Source organism: Streptopelia decaocto (genome assembly GCF_964273445.1).
Source record: "Streptopelia decaocto genome assembly, chromosome: 1".
Lineage (NCBI taxonomy): Eukaryota > Metazoa > Chordata > Aves > Columbiformes > Columbidae > Streptopelia > Streptopelia decaocto.
This window is the reverse complement of record NC_138663.1, coordinates 112,796,785-112,812,680: the sequence shown is the minus strand read 5'-3', so window position 1 is coordinate 112,812,680 and position 15,896 is coordinate 112,796,785. Positions and strand designations below refer to the sequence as shown.

The 15,896-nt window shown below is 36.6% G+C and overlaps 1 protein-coding gene across 1 annotated transcript in view; it reads left to right on the top strand.

The window, feature by feature from the left end:
• The window catches only part of CFAP47 (cilia and flagella associated protein 47), a gene marked incomplete at both ends in the record, with an annotated part of 300,742 nt that overhangs the window by 30,734 nt on the left and 254,112 nt on the right, over positions 1–15,896 (top strand). The window contains 3 exons of the mRNA XM_082076298.1: positions 10,908–11,076; positions 14,172–14,272; positions 15,492–15,651. Coding sequence (XP_081932424.1) covers positions 10,908–11,076; positions 14,172–14,272; positions 15,492–15,651 — 430 coding nt within the window. The remainder of the gene's footprint in view (positions 1–10,907; positions 11,077–14,171; positions 14,273–15,491; positions 15,652–15,896) is intronic.

Genomic DNA, 15,896 nt, shown 5'->3' with positions numbered 1-15,896 from the left:
ATACTGGAATAAAATCACACCAAATCACAGAATCACAGAATGTTAGGGATTGGAAGTGACCTCGAAAGATCACCTAGTTCAATCCCCCTGCCAGAGCAGGAACACCTAGATGAGGTTACACAGGAATGTGTCCAGGCAGGTTTTGAATGTCTCCAGAGAAGGAGACTCTACAACCCCCCTGGGCAGCCTGTTTCAGTGTTCTGTCACTGTGAAGAAATTTCTTCTCGAATTTAAGTGGAATCTCCTGTGTTCCAGTTTGTACCCATTGCCCTTGTCCTATCATTGGTTGTCACTGAGAAGAACCTGGCTCCATCCTCGTGACACTCACCCTTTATGTATTTATAAACATTAATGAGGTCACCCCTCAGTCTCCTCCTCCCCAAGCTAAAGAGACCCAGCTACCTCAGCCTTTCCTCATAAAGGAGATGCTCCACTCCCTTAATCATGTTTGTGGCCTCGTGCAGGACTCTCTCCAGCAGTTCCCTGTCCTTCTTGAACTGAGGGGGCCCAGAACTGGACACAATATTCCAGATGTGGTCTCACCAGGGCAGAGTAGAGGGGAAGGAGAATCTCTCTTGACCTACTAACCACCCCCCTTCTAATACACCCCAGGATGCCATTGGCCTTCTTGGCCACAAGGACACAGTGCTGGCTCATGGTCATCCTGTTGTCCACCAGGACCCCCAGGTCCCTTTCCCCTACACAGCTCTCTAATAGGTCATTCCCCAACCTATACTGGAACCTGTGGTTGTTCCTGCCCAGATGCAGGACTCTACACTTTCCCTTGTTATATTTCATTAAATTTTTCCCCGCCCAACTCTCCGGCCTGTCCAGGTCTCATTGGATGGCAGCACAGCCTTCTGGTATGTCAGCCACTCCTCCCAGCTTAGTGTCATCAGCGAACTTGCTGACAGTGCACACTGATGAACGAGGTGGGTGCCCTGGTGACAGAAGGTACAGAGAAGGCAGAGTTACTGAATGCCTTCTTTGTCTCTGTCTACTCTGCCGGAGGCTGTCCTGGACATGGATTATGATCTGGTGGCAATTACAGAGACATGGTGGGACAGCTCACATGACTGGAATGTGGTCATGGATGGCTATGTCCTTTTCAGGAAAGACAGGCCAGCAAGGCAGAATGGTGGAGTCGGTCCGTACATGAGAGAGCAACTACAATGTATTGAGTACTGTCCAGGCATGGATGAGGAGAGAGTTGAGAGTCTATGGGTGAGAATTAAGGGGCAGGCTAGCAGGAGTGATACTGTTGTGGGTGTCTATTACAGGCCACCAGATCAGGGTGAAGAAGTTGATGAAGCCTTCTACAGACACCTGAAAGTGACATCACAGTCATAGGCCTGCATTGGTGTACAGGCGTTTCAGGGAGCGAGCTGAGCACACTGATTTCACCCTAGGGGGATGGGAGGCCTCCCAGTCTTCATCAATTCTAGAGCGCTGGCCCACTGGTGCAAGCCCAGCTACAACCCCATCCCACTTCAAATCTAGTTTAAAGCTCTCCAAATGAGCCCTGCTAACTCCTGCCCCAGCATCATTTTGCCCCAGCGAGATAAACCTTTCCCACGTATCACTGTCCACACTGGTGTCTTATAAAACCAGCCATTATCAAAGATAATATATGAGCATATATCTCCATTACTGAGGGAGGTGGACAAGCATCACCAGAAATGCTTCACTCTGTCCTGAAGGGACAAGTCACGTGTCAGTCAGTCATGTTTACGCATTGTAAAATCATGTTCTAACAGCATGTTGTTGTTCTGAAGATGCAATTCTAACCCCACTAAGGCCAGTGCCAAAGCTCTTAGTAATTATAACATCACTTCTTAGTGTCTGTCTCTTGCTAAGTTTGAGATTCAAACCAGTTAATAATTAATACAAAGGAATATCAATTTTTGGATTAAAATGATGAAATTGGAATGTGGAAAAGCTAGTTTCCTTTATAAATAAAAAGAAGTACATAAATTAATACAGAAACATGAAAAACAAAAATGGTGAAAAGATTGATAGAACTTTTAATGAGTAGGTATATATTGTTAGTGTTCTTACAGCCAAGCTTCAAAACTTAATTAGTTTTGATTTTTATTTTACCAGTAAAGTCCTCTGAGATGCATATTTCATTTAAAAAAGCAACTTGTTGTAACAGCTTAAAATATAAGTATTGAGCAAGATTTAAAGTTTTTTTTGTTTTAATTGAAAGATTGTCAACATAAATGAGAAACAAAATGCTGCTTTGTAACTACCATTTAGCTTCTAGTAAGCCATACGTACAACACTAAACAGAGAATGGTTGCTAAAATTATAATGCCCTTGTGCAAGAACTTTCCAAATCTCCTGAATTTCCATTCCTTCCTGTTTTTTGTTTTGTATCATCTGATAACTTTGGAATAGAATATACTTTCTTTTGAGGGGTTTGCTCTATTGATCAATTAGATGGGAATGAAGTAATGATGATACAGCTAAATACTTTAGCTTGGTTAAGCTAGTGGTTAATTTCTTTTTTCCTCAGCATCTATACAGAAAATTCAGTTAGGAGTTCTATGAAAAGATGATACCACATTCATACTGACTTAAAAATGATAAATAGGGTCTAGAAATAGCAAAACATGGTCTAGCAATGTTATTCCATGGATGATACAAGGGTACATGCTATGTATAAGACTTAGCAGATAACAATATTTTAATTTCCAAGGCCTCATTTTCAGTTTATTTTCATAAAAGAATTTTATTTTATTTTTCTCAACTACTTAACAGAGGTATTTCTACTCTATACTGTAGATGCAGTTTTCATTTATTTTCCTTTGGTCTTAGTAGCTAAAATCACACAATTGCATACGAGATCTAAACTGCATATGTATTGATGGGAGCCAAAACCTGCAATCTGACAGCTTATGGAATTGTATTTCTCTGGTGATGGTGCTTCTGTACAAAGCGATCCTTTATTCTCCACTGTAGTGGAAAAGAGGGTAGTAGAAGATCAGTTGTCCCCCTTACAGACTAGTGAAATAGCAGCTCTCTAAAATTCTAAATGCCTCCCACGTGCAGCTATTAAACAGGGATTTTTATTTGCCTCCCAGTACTCTATTTTCCATTGTTCCAGTTGAGCTCTATTACTGTTTTCTTTCCTTGTCAAGTTGCAGGATGGATTAAGAGTAGAAATGTTGCTTCTGACACTGCTATGAATTCAATTGATTAATTTAATATTTCTGAAGACTGCTGAAACAGCAGATGGTTCTTTATGTTTAATTTGTTTAATTTCACTTCTCATCTGAACTACTGTTCAGTATTACTGTTTGTTATTTATGAGCTTCTCCAACTGTCATTTGATACTGGTGGTATGGTAACTGAAGACACTCTGGCAGTCTGCTTTAATTATGATATAAGCTTGAAAAAAAAAATCTTACATTTGATTGGATCTGTTTTGTGGCTGGTTTTCTTACAAAAAATATCTGTAGAATATACTGCAACTATTAGTTACATATTTCTATAAAGAGTTTTCTGATGCAATCCTTTTTTAATTTTTAACTCTGGGTCTAAGTGTTTTTCAGCTCCTAAGAATAATTTTTGGCAAACACAACAACTTTCTTTAGAAGTAAGGGAATAAACATCTTCAAAAAGGAGTTTTTCCTGAGACCCCTTATAACTCATAACCAACTGATAAGTGCCGCTTCAAGGAAATGTCTTTATTGTCAGTACCTTGTCTACAGGTGCTCATGACCTTTCTGTCTCCCCTTGTTCGTGGTGCTGGGGAAGCTCCCTGTACAACCTGTGCTTCCCTTTTGCTCCAGGTGTGCAAGTCCCTGCCTGTCAGGGGGCAGCTTGCTCATAGCTGGGCAAGACGTGCCCAAAGACACAACTTAAAACCCACTGGCGATCACAAGTCAACATTGCTGAGAGTTGGTGCAGCACTGAGAGCTGGCAGTAGTAGCACTGACTAATGTTAAATGAAGTTAACTTTGAAAACTAAAATCATTGCCCAGCATGGCATCACTGAAGCACATATCTGAAAGTACATCTACCCCCTAGGGTGCTGTAGCTTTTCTTTAATTTACCTCCTGCAAAGCAGAATGCTAATAAGAAGCATAGTTCTGTTAAGAAAGTGGTCCAGGTACAAGCATCTCTTATTGTGATCAGAAACTCTCAGTAGTTACTGATTCTTAAAACATTCGTCATTGCATCTGAGTTCTTTATCATTCTAGCTCATCTAGATTGCCCCCTTTTCTCTCTCTCCTTCCCTTTCCTGACATTCCGGTCTTGAAAAAACCCTAATCTTTTCCACATATTGAGCTTTCCCTGTTCAGGTTTCATGGTTGCAAGCGCTGTTTCCTGCCTCTGCACTTGAACAGCTGCTTCTCTGATCTCATCACCATTTTCTGGACAACTGCTCTTACCCAGCTACCTCCCAGCTGCTACAAACCATCTGTATCCCTTTGAGCTGCTTTATTTTCTGTCCGCCTTCTGGTTCTACTAAAAGTTCCTGCTGTTGTTGTAGCCATTACTGACATCACTACCCTATAAACCAACAAACCCCCACTATATTGATGTTATTGCTAAGAAAGTAGCTACTAGAACTAAGGAAAAATGAAAACAAAATAATTTAGAAGCGTTGATTAAAAAAATCACAAAAGCGTGAAATTATTTTAATATGCTTTAAAATGTTATTAAAACTACTTGAATTATTAACTTAAGGTTTTAAGTAATTAAGTCTTGAATACAATCTTGAATTCTTCTATTAAAAACCAACTTGGCACTAGCTTTCCTTCTGCCACAAGAAGCTTCAAATAAACAAACTAGGTAAATACATTGGAACTCTGAGTAACTCCTACAATTCTCACTAAAACTTAGTGTATACAAATACACATAGCATCAAAAGATGCACTTGGAGATTAACTATATTGGCATGCTTATAAGATAGTATCTAAAAAATGGAGATTATTCTCCCAATATTTTAAGTGGTAAAATGAAGCCCAGGCATTATAGGTAAGGCTAGAGTGTTGCTCAGAAATGGCCCGGCTGTGCCGTCCTGTTATTCCAGCATCTCAGGAGGTGTTAGAGGTGACAGGACTCCCCTCCTCACTGAGGAGAGTTTAACCTCAGTATTTGATGGCTGCGAAAGTCAGAGCTGTAGTGAAAGCAGTATAAAAATATACGCAAATAGGTAAGCTAGCAAATACTTCTTAGTGTCATATTGTATACAGGCTGTGTGCTGCTTTCTTTTCTGTTTTGATACGATTTTATTTGAAAGACACTTCAGTTATGGTTTAGTTTTTTTTTTTTTCTGCAGTATAAGGAGCAGCAGTATAAGCCAGCTGAACACCTGATGAGCTAGGCATTTTTTTCTGTTCAGCTCTGAAATGAGAACAACTTTCTGATAATTAAACAAAAAACCCGAGCAAACAAAACCAAACAAAAACCCCCATGACTATCTGGCCAAATATCTGTTGTAGCTCCCTCATCCTTACCCAGAGAAAGAGCTAAGAATTATTGCTTATTGGTTGATTGCTAGCAGTGATTGTTTTTGAACCGAGTTTTAAAATGTACAGGGTGTTTCAAAAAGATGGAGTCAGTTCTAAATCACGGTATCTGTGCAACCACAAACTGCCCATGAATGAAACTCCTACAGTCTGTACAGCAGGTGGAGAGAACATAGAGCCTTCATAAAAAGGTTACTGAAATTTGCTAAACTGTTTCTAGATTTTATGTAATTGTATATGTTTGGTCCATCTTTTTGAAACACCCTGTACTATCCAAAATTGTAGAAGCATGGCTTTTCTGACCGCAGCTCTCTCTGCAAGCTCCCTGTCCAGGTAACAGGGAGGAGCACTTCATTCCTTTGGTTTTGTTCCAGGGAAACCGGCAGCTTGTGATCACTTTAAATATTTGCTCCTCTTTGTTCCTCAGCTGTGAGTGTGTTTCAGCAGGCAGGATGGTCCACCTGCTCTAACAGCAGTGTTGTGTGTGGTCTGATACAGAAAGGGGAAAGGAGGCAAAGCAAGGTGCAGGAGTGACTTTTTTTCTTTTTTTTTTCTTTTCTTTCTTTTATTTTTTTTTTTTTCTTCCCCCCTTCCCTGCTGGAAAATAACAAATTCCACCATCTTGGAAAAAAGACAAAATACACAGCTGTCTAATAATGATGCATATGAGAGGCCTTTGATTGAGATAAATAGAGCAAGTCACACCTGTCAGAGCTTATTGCTTAAGCTTTTTGTATACAAGTGGCAGGTGGTTTTGTGCTTTTTTTTTTTTTTTAATTTTTGTTTCATTTTTAATGATGTGCTTTTACAAAATTTTTATTTTATTTTTTTTTTATTTTTTTTTTTTTAAGTGAAAGACTAGAATTCCTGGTGTAAGAAATGAATTCTATGGAAAATCTGCAGTTGTGGAATTATAGGGTATTGCTGGTGCATCATCTCTGACCATATACAAGGGAAAGCTTTAGTTTCATCTCACTGTTTTGAATGATGGGTTTGAAACTAGTTACATTATTAATTGTGGAAAGCTGCTTATCTGTGATATAAAGCTAGGGAATTTAGGCTGTGTGAAAGATTTCAGTGTGTTTGAAGGAGACACTCACGTTGTATCTAAGGGGAGGCTGAGAATGTATATTGTATACAGTTGCAGGACATAAACCATTGGTTTTGCACTGAGGCTTAAATTTGAATCAAACTTTTTTTTTTGTGTGTGTGTGTGTGGTTTTTTTTGGTTGTTTTTAATTTGTTTGTTTGTTTTTTAATGTACATTATATTTTGTCCTACTAAATCTCTCTGTTGTTAGTGCTATAAATAAAGAAACTTTAGAATCAGCCTTTACACAAAAATTCAATTACTTGTAATGCTTCAAGAAATTGAATAGTTTGTATGTTATTGTATGATAAATACAGGAGTATTATCCTTTACAGGTGTTTTAACTTTTAAGTCATAAATTAGCTGATTTACTTGCAATTCCCTGTGAAGTGTGAAAGCAAGTACTGTAATTTTAGGGAGATATCACATATTCTTTGTGCCAAATAAGCTACTTGATTCCTGGATTTGACAGCAAAATTTTTACTCAGCCTTTAGAATACATGGTGTATTACAATACTAATTAACAAAATATATTTTATATAGCATAAAATATATTATCACATTGGGGCACTTGTAAAGATAGAAATGAAGTAACTGCTTTGAAAGTGTTTTTTGAAAACAACTTAATTCTTTTTTTCTACTCTGATTTCCTTTCTCAACCTGAAAATTAAGCTTGAGTTTATTTTTTATGCAATATTTTTATATAAAATACCAATTTAATTGTCATAGATGCTGAGGTAGTTTTTTCCCCTTTTGTTTGTTTCAGTATTTAGGCCTGAGACAGGAAGTCATTCAGCTGTGTTCACTCTCCAGTGTTGGGCTTAGAGCTACCATGTACTTCCTTGGTCAGGCAGATTTCTTGAAATAAGCAACTTTTATTTGTTTAGCAACTATAGTAAAAAAGATTGAAGGTGTTTTAAAATTCCCTCTAAATAAAAGTTTGCAGTATTGTGAGTTTTATTTTAAGAAATGTTATGTCCTGATGGCAGCCTACAAAGCATGTGCTTTTCGGGCATCATTTGGAGGTGTTCTATGTGAACACATAACTAAATCTCCTTTGTCTCACATGACTAGTATTTTTAAAGCTTACTTTGAAGTATTTTAATTGCTGAGACTACCACTTTCTAGCTGATGCCTCCTTTCCAATTAACATGCATAATTAGTGTAAATCAGGACTGGAAAAATAGTTCTTGTAATGATATAAACAACCTGGAATGTTTGTGAAAGAACTCTTTCTAGTCTGCTTCCTTCCTGCACCTCCCTGTGTTCTCTGGTTTATGAAGTTAAATGCAGCTTCAGAAAAATATCTCAATAGATAAACAACTGTAATGTACTCATATATAATTTAAAAAGTAACTGCTAGTCCAGAAATAGTATTAGGATTTTTTTAAAGCATATTTTCATCAATTTTATTTAGTATATAATGTTCCAAAAGAGAATTTTCCATTATGGAGTTCTAGAAATTTTTTTTTTCCTTAAAATATGTGTAAAAATAATGATTCTACTTATGACAAGTCCTAAAAGTGAAATTAAGGTTACTTCTGTTTCATTAATACGTGTATACATGTGTGTGTGTATGTAGCTGTGTACATGTATGAATTATATTTTCAGTTCTAAGTTTATAGGATTTTTAAATAATTTTTCATTTGAAGTACAGGTTAGTTAATTGCAGTTCGTGAGGCAAGGGACGTAAGAATGAAACGGAAGGTCTACAATCTGTTCTCAGTTATATGAATACCTTTCTATGAGTTATGTTTGTTTCAAATTTGCACCATTGTTCTTCAAAGCAAATGCAGATTTTCAGCGAACATCATGTCCTACATGTAATGGATTGAGTGTCTTGCATGTACTTGGTTTTGCTTACCACACTTGCTCTTAGCTTGTAAAACCCTTGTTGCATAGTAAGACTAAACCAAATTTTCCTGGTAGTGGGGATGAAAAACAAATTTTGAATATCTACTTTGGGAAGAGGGATAAAGGGATTCCACCTTTTGTTGTCCCAAATAAACATACTGAACACAACAGCATGGATGAAGAACAATTGCAGTGACAGCTTGTACTCTTTTGCATAGCCAATGATGTAGTGGTTTCTGTTGTAGACTAAGCTTTTGAATCTTACCAAACTCTAAAAACTTAGTGGTACTATATAGTGTCATATATGTCATGTATGCTGGCGATAGAAGGATTTTCTAGCTCACTTTTTTACTGCAATTGCTGGCAATAGTGTTCCAAGTGTTAGAATTGCCATGTAGGGAAGCACCTACTGGCTACAGGGAACCTGAGATGTGCACTGAGAAGCGCAGGCACTTTCTCTCTCTTCTGCTTACAGTGACCCGTATGCTTGGGAGATAAGTTGGTTATTTATGCAGTATTTTGCATATTACACTTCTGAAGATGTACTCTGAGTGCACTATATCCAATAGAGCAAACTTCCCTTACAGTTGAAGGAGTGTGACAGAATATTTGGATTGTGTCTGTGTCGTGACTGGTGCTTGACCTAGAGAGTCCTGTACATTCTTTTTTTTTCTGTCTCTCTCTGATATCGATTCACTTTACTGTTCTCTCTTATATATGTATCTTAACAGCTATCAGGGTTACCAAATACTCATGTATTCAGCTCTATTCTATCAAACTTCTCTCATTTTTTTTGAAAAAATTTTAAAAGGTTTTATATTTGACAGATTTCACAGCCTTGAAAAGCAATACTTATTACTTTCAACTATAAGAAAAGAGAGTTGTTTCTCTGAAACCGTGGGAAGCCACTGTTGTTAGTGACATGAAACAGTGTATTTCATACACATTTTGAAGTGAAGGGAAATTCTTACGCTATGAAGAAAAGGTCCTTTTCAGTCTAATTTTTAATTATGTGGTTTTACGCCATAAGAACACAGTTTGAAGATGTAGTGATGAATTTTTTATGTGGGTGACTTGAGATACTAAAAATAGATGAGTATGTAAACCAAATCAGTAGATTTTTACTTGATCGTTGTTTATAACACACCTCAAACATTAGTTACTAAAAAATCTTAAATGGCATTCACCATGTTAATATTGAAAAGCCAATTCTATGTTATAAAATCTAATAATCATCAGATTTGAAGTATCAACGTAAATCAAGGGACTGTGCTGATGTCACTAGAATAACTTCCCCTCGTTCCGTGCTTTCCTCTTGTTAAGCACAAATACAGAAAATGTTCCACAAGGCTCAGCACACATCTCCTCACCAGGAGTCTCTAATTGTGTGTTACAAACCCTGTTGGAACTCCAAACATAGTAAATGCTCTGTACTTCTCCTTATCTAAGCTCTATGTTGGTTCTGTTACAAATCAATATGTGCCTCATGTCCTGACTTAGGACATTTTTTTTTCTTTCCTGTTGTGTATATATTCTACACACTGTCACATGTGTGAACCTGAAGCATCATGCACTATTTTCTGTAGTTTTGGAAGGCTTTTAAATGATTCATTACTTTTTTTACATAGCTGGTCGTACTGCAAATTTTAAGCAGCATGTAGATTGTATAGGCCAGAGTGAACCATACCTTTTTGTCTGGAGAACATACCATGTTGATCCTTGGAAAGGCAGGGTGAGAGGTATGAAATGCCTCCTTGAAAATGTACTGTGAAATAAATTTGACCTCTCAAGTGCACAGTCTGACAAAAATGAGGATTTGTATAAAACATGCTACCTTTTAAATTCTAAACCTTATTTATTGGGGTGTGAGGGGAGTGTGATTGCAGAGATAAAACTAGGATCAAAATCACTGGAATTTGGACTCCTAAAATTCAGTGGCGTTCAATGACGAAGTTTTTAAGCATGGTGTATTTATTTGTTTTCCTTGAGATTTCTTAATTTTAAACTCATTCTCCACCTTGATCTTGGAGCCCATTTTATTTGTGCTCAATATACCGTAACAGTGGATCTTTTGTCTTCAGTGTTTGGGAAGGGCTTTCTGAACTTATGTAACTTTGTTTTCCCCCTCTCTGCTCATGCTTATACATTTTGGCCACTGCTCCAATCTTTTTTTCATTCAGGAGTGTGGCTGGAGAGGAACACAGCACAATGATTTACCAGAAGCCTTGTCTGTGGCTGTGCTGATAACTCTGATACTTTTGAGCATTCATTTTTTTCCTCAGTGGGGGAAAAAAATTACTGGCTGCTGCTTACTTAAAGGGCCAATTCTTGGTGCTAATAAACAACCATCTTATTACTATTGTGATCAGGTGCTAAGCTGATTTCAATAATTCTTCTGGAAAAGTAATACCACTCAGATGGTTCAAAAAGTACCTGCAGTTTCTTGGGGAAAGTGACCACAATGATGTCTTTGTCCTTTAGGTGGCAGCATATGACTTCACTCTTCCAGTGAAGACTCCTCAGCCTGACTTGACATTGACCCAGTCAAATCCTGGATCTGCAACTTCTGTTGGATCTGCAAAGCACGTCGTTGCTCCTCAGCCACAGGCGGTGACTGTGGCTGTTCCGCTCTGTAGAGTGAAAGCAGTTGGTAGGTAAACGGGGACTTAAGCAGATGGTGGATACTTATATTTGTAGTGATGTTTTTGCTTGTTTTCTAGTTGCAGAGAATGACTACTCAACTAAAATTCCATTGAGAATTGTATAATTTGTAAATTTATTGGAAAATTGCAAAAGTTAGACATTTTGATTCATATTTTTAAATATATGTAAAGCTCTACATAATTGTGGTGTGCTGGGAAAGTATGTGTGGGTTTTTTTTAATATATATACAGCTATTTGCCTTATATAAAAAAATAATTTACTAAAGCTATTTTTTTTCTACTCATTCATTAGTATTCATTCATTAGTATTTCTAGACCTTATCATGCAGACTCCAGCATTTACAGCAGTTAATCTGTAAAGTGTAGAAAAGTAGTATGTCAATCATACACTTTTTTTCTAGTTTTACTCTGTCAGAACTAGGAGCTCTAACTGTATTCAGAACTCCTCTAAAGTGGTTCTGACAGGTCCTGATCTCATATGAGAGAATTGGTGCTAATTTAGTCCATTTGCTTCTGTTTGCTTTTATGTGTAGAACTGTACTGCTCTGGCCCGTCAGAGTTTGTTAATGGTCAAAGTTACAGGCCGTTTGCCTGCAGCAAGAAATTGATATCTTAAATGGTTCTTCTCAGCTTTTCTTAGAAATAATTTGTGGTTCTCTTTAGTCTCCTGTCTGATCCTTATAGTCATATAGAACTAAACATTGTTAATACTTGAATCCACTCGCTTGCCTCATGTTAGTTTTTTATCTGTAGTCACTGTATATTTGAGATGAGACTAAAGTGCTGAGTGTCTTCCTGGAATGATGTTTGTGTAACGTTTAGACATCTTGGGAGCACTGAAGGAGGCTTGGCCAATTAAATGCATAATGTGTGGTAAAAGCAACTCCAATTTATTAGGTTTTATCTATTTTTTTTTTTCTTTCTCTCTCTGTAAGGCCTTAAGGCTTACTTTTGAGATCTAAGATATGAAAGGAATCTGAGAGACCTTCTTTAGATCTTGTGATGGAAGTAAATTAATATTAAATATTTCTTAATATATTTAGTTAAGGAACATGTAGAATAAAGATAAATGTACATATGTATAGGAGATTATTAGAAAGAATGTCTCTAATTAAAAAGTCATGAATCAAAGTGACGAATTTCTAGTACAGAAGTGATTAATGTAACCTGAAGAAAAAAGAAATGTTTATTTCCTTTTCCCTTTCTTTGTGGAATAATGAATTGATACAATCAGTAAGTCTCACTAATAAATTACAATCTTATATAAATTTTCACAGATTTATACTTCTGCCACGTAGAATTTCTCCAAAGTACCAGTATATGCCAGCAACAAATAATAATCATGGTATTAAAGTGAATATATAACACTTTCAATTCTGAGAAACGGTTGAAAAAAGTGTGGCTTCTATTCAAATTTGAGCACTGGAATTACATTCTTACTGGGAATTATGTTGGGCTGGGAGGAGGGAGAGAAGTCTAAATACATATCTTGACCACTCAGTATTTCACATAATCATGCAGATGCAGGCAAGCAGCCAAATTATTTTTACCATTAAAAAAGAACTTTATAATTTTATTACATTTTGACAACTTAAAAATCATGTTTGTTATTCATTGACCATTTCAGATGGTCACTTCAAAACTTAAAAGTGGGTAAGATGCAACATGCAAGGTCAATGTTTTGATCTGAGAAATATGCTTAGTTCTTACTACTGTGTGCTTTATGGCATGTTGATTTTCCACTCTCCCAACTTGGCCGATGACAGTTTTTGTGGTTGACTGGGATCCAGACTGCACAGGACAGTGCAGCCGGCACTTAAATCAGTATCTTATATCTGATGTTTGCATTTGGGATAGTTCACTCTGAGAAAAGAATCACAATAATGTCAAGTAATCAACCCAGTCTTTAACTTCAGTATAGTCAATATGTGTTCAATCTATCATGCATCTTTTTAAAAATTTGTTAAAGTTTGTAGACTGGGTCAGTACCTGGGAAGCAAAGCAGGCCTCTTACTTAAATACTTGTAAGACTTTTACCTTTGAGACTGCTTATTGGTATGTAAGAAAGCACCAAAAGAGGAAACAACCAAAACAAAACAGAAAGGTCAACTGGAAATGACACAAGCTCTACCTCAGCCAGACACAAATGCAGATGACATTTTATTGATGTAATGACCTCATGTGAGCTGACTTTTTTTTTTTTTTTTTTAAATAACCAATGTCACAATAATTTTGTGGGGTAGATATTTTACTTTCCTTTTCCTCCTAGTCTTTCAGTTGTGCTGTCTTTTCCTTGTACAGGCAGTTTCTGAGATGTGAGGACTTGACAAGTGACATATTTGCCTATTACTGGAAGCATTCCAGCAGATTAGGTTCCTACTTTGAAACAATGTTAGTTTATAGCGTTTATATGCCTGTGCTTTAGAGAAGTATGGGTAGTATTGTTGTTCACATAATGTAAGATATGTGATTAGGAAATCCTTCGGTCTTTTTAGAGGCAGAAGGGAACTGATCAACACACTTCCTTGCTGAGTGTGAAACAAACTTGCAGATTTTAATAAAAGGATACTTTGGGATTGCTAGGTTAATTTCCAGTGTTTATTCAAGAAGCAAAATGAGTCTCTGGGAATATATACCTTTGTTTTCCTAAATCCTCACTTTAAACTTCATCCTTTGTGATGGTTTCTTTGTTTCAGCTCTACAAATTTAAGAGAACGTTGTTTTTTAGAAAATCTTTCAAGTCTTTTCTGATAATTACTGTCACAAACGTAAATGAATGAATCTGCAACAGGAAGATCATGTGGCTCTCTGTTTATAGCATATTTATAGGAACAAGATGCTGCAAGTCTGGTAGATACACAATTTAAATAATTTTAATGTGACTAAAGGGTCATAATAAGACCAAGTTTCATGGCAGTAATTATGTATATAGTATGGGAACAACAGAAAGAAAATACAACTTTAAAACAAAGGAAGAAACACTCCTGCTAAATATGTGCTGATAAACGATTTCACGAAGGGACTTCAAGGAAATATTTGTCAAATTTAAGTGTATAAACATCCTAAATTATTTTTTCAACAGTACTTAAATCACCATTGGAGTTCTCATCAATGGAACTTCAATTTGCACGACATTCGAGTGGCATGAATTCAAATATTGCTGATGAAAGGCTGGATTCTCAGGTACATAATCACAAGTGTTGCTATTCTTTGCTATAGCTTTTAAATAATCAAGTGACTGGGAAATAAAGCAGATTTAGAACTCAAAATTCATTCATGCTCTAAATATATGCTTTAAAAGTTTTCCCATTGTCATTTTGTTCTGTTTTTTGCTTTATATTCTTGTTTTGATCAGTAGAAATTTTTCCAAAACTCAAAATTGGACTTGTTGTGACTTTCTCATATATGAGAAAGTGTGGGCAACATGAGAAGCCCACCATGAATTGTTTAAGAAGCTTCCTTCCAAAGATTTTCTGCCTTTGCCTATGCCAGTAAACCAGAGTGACAGTGCAGGAATGCAATTGATGTGCAAATGATGGTCCATACATCTGAAGTACTGTCCCAATATGTTGTATGCTATTGATCTGTGCCAGCTGGCACTCTCCCCAAAAATTCCTGGTCATGATTTAAGGCTCAATGTGAAGAGGCACTAAATAGGATATTTGGCCATTCTATTTTGGAACATAAAGAATTTGACTGTACTAATGCAAAACATACCATAACATAATCTATTGCAATTTCCAAAGGCTTTGTTTGGAAATCATAAAAAAAAAAAAAAAAAAATTGTCAAAGATGAAAACACTTGAAACTTTTTGTCAAGTGTCTTCAGAAAATGATAATGCAAAGTCAAGGCCTCTTCCTCATTATGGATCTGTTTGGAGTTGAAAGAATAACTTTGAGATGAAGGAATGGATTTGTTTATTTGTTTCTACCTTCATCTTATTGAATTGAAAGGATCAGGTTGAAAAACTGATTCTAAACTTACTTTTTCAACACATCTACCTCGGACTCTGGATGTCATGAGCCATGTGTTTAGTGCTTGCTGTGCTTCATTTATATCAGGAAAACCCCCTCATTTCTGTCTGGGTAAGCACTCCGACCATGACACTTTGATCTGTTTACCTTGCACAAATGAGATTTTTCCATTCTGGAAAGAAAATATTGCTCTTTGTGAAAATGGTGAGTGACTGGAAAGCATCTAGTCTGTACTGATAGTCATACTCATCTTCTCAGCTTGCAGAAAGAACAAACTGGGTTCTCCATTGCTTTCTAGTGCTTTCTGGCTTTCCCTCTGATCTGATTGTGAAAAAGAATGCTTAGGATAGGGCAATGTGAAAAACATCATGGTCTTTGCTGTTTTCCCTCATTCATCATGTCCTTCTTACTCTGCAAATAGTTACAGAAGCTTGACTTGAAGAATATCTCAAGGCAGCAGTTGAAATGGAAATTGAATTGGGATGATGAAGGAAAAAATACAGGAGGTGATATTTTTAAATTTAGTCTGCGGACTGGATTCCTTGATCCAGGACAAGAAATCAGTATTGCTGTATTCTTCTGCCCTTGTAAGTAATTTTCTGAATTTTTCTAGATATAGTTTGGCCAATATACCATTTTCATTGATTTGTCTGACTTTTTATGATGAATCATAACTAGCACTTGTTTTGATTAACTTCCAGTTAACATGAATAAATAATGAACTAAAATGCCAAAAGAAGGGTTTATTGTTGTTCTGAGAAAATAAGACAGCTGCAGACCTAACACAAAGCATAGAATCAGTTGATAGCAGTATTTGGAAAGTCTTGTTTGC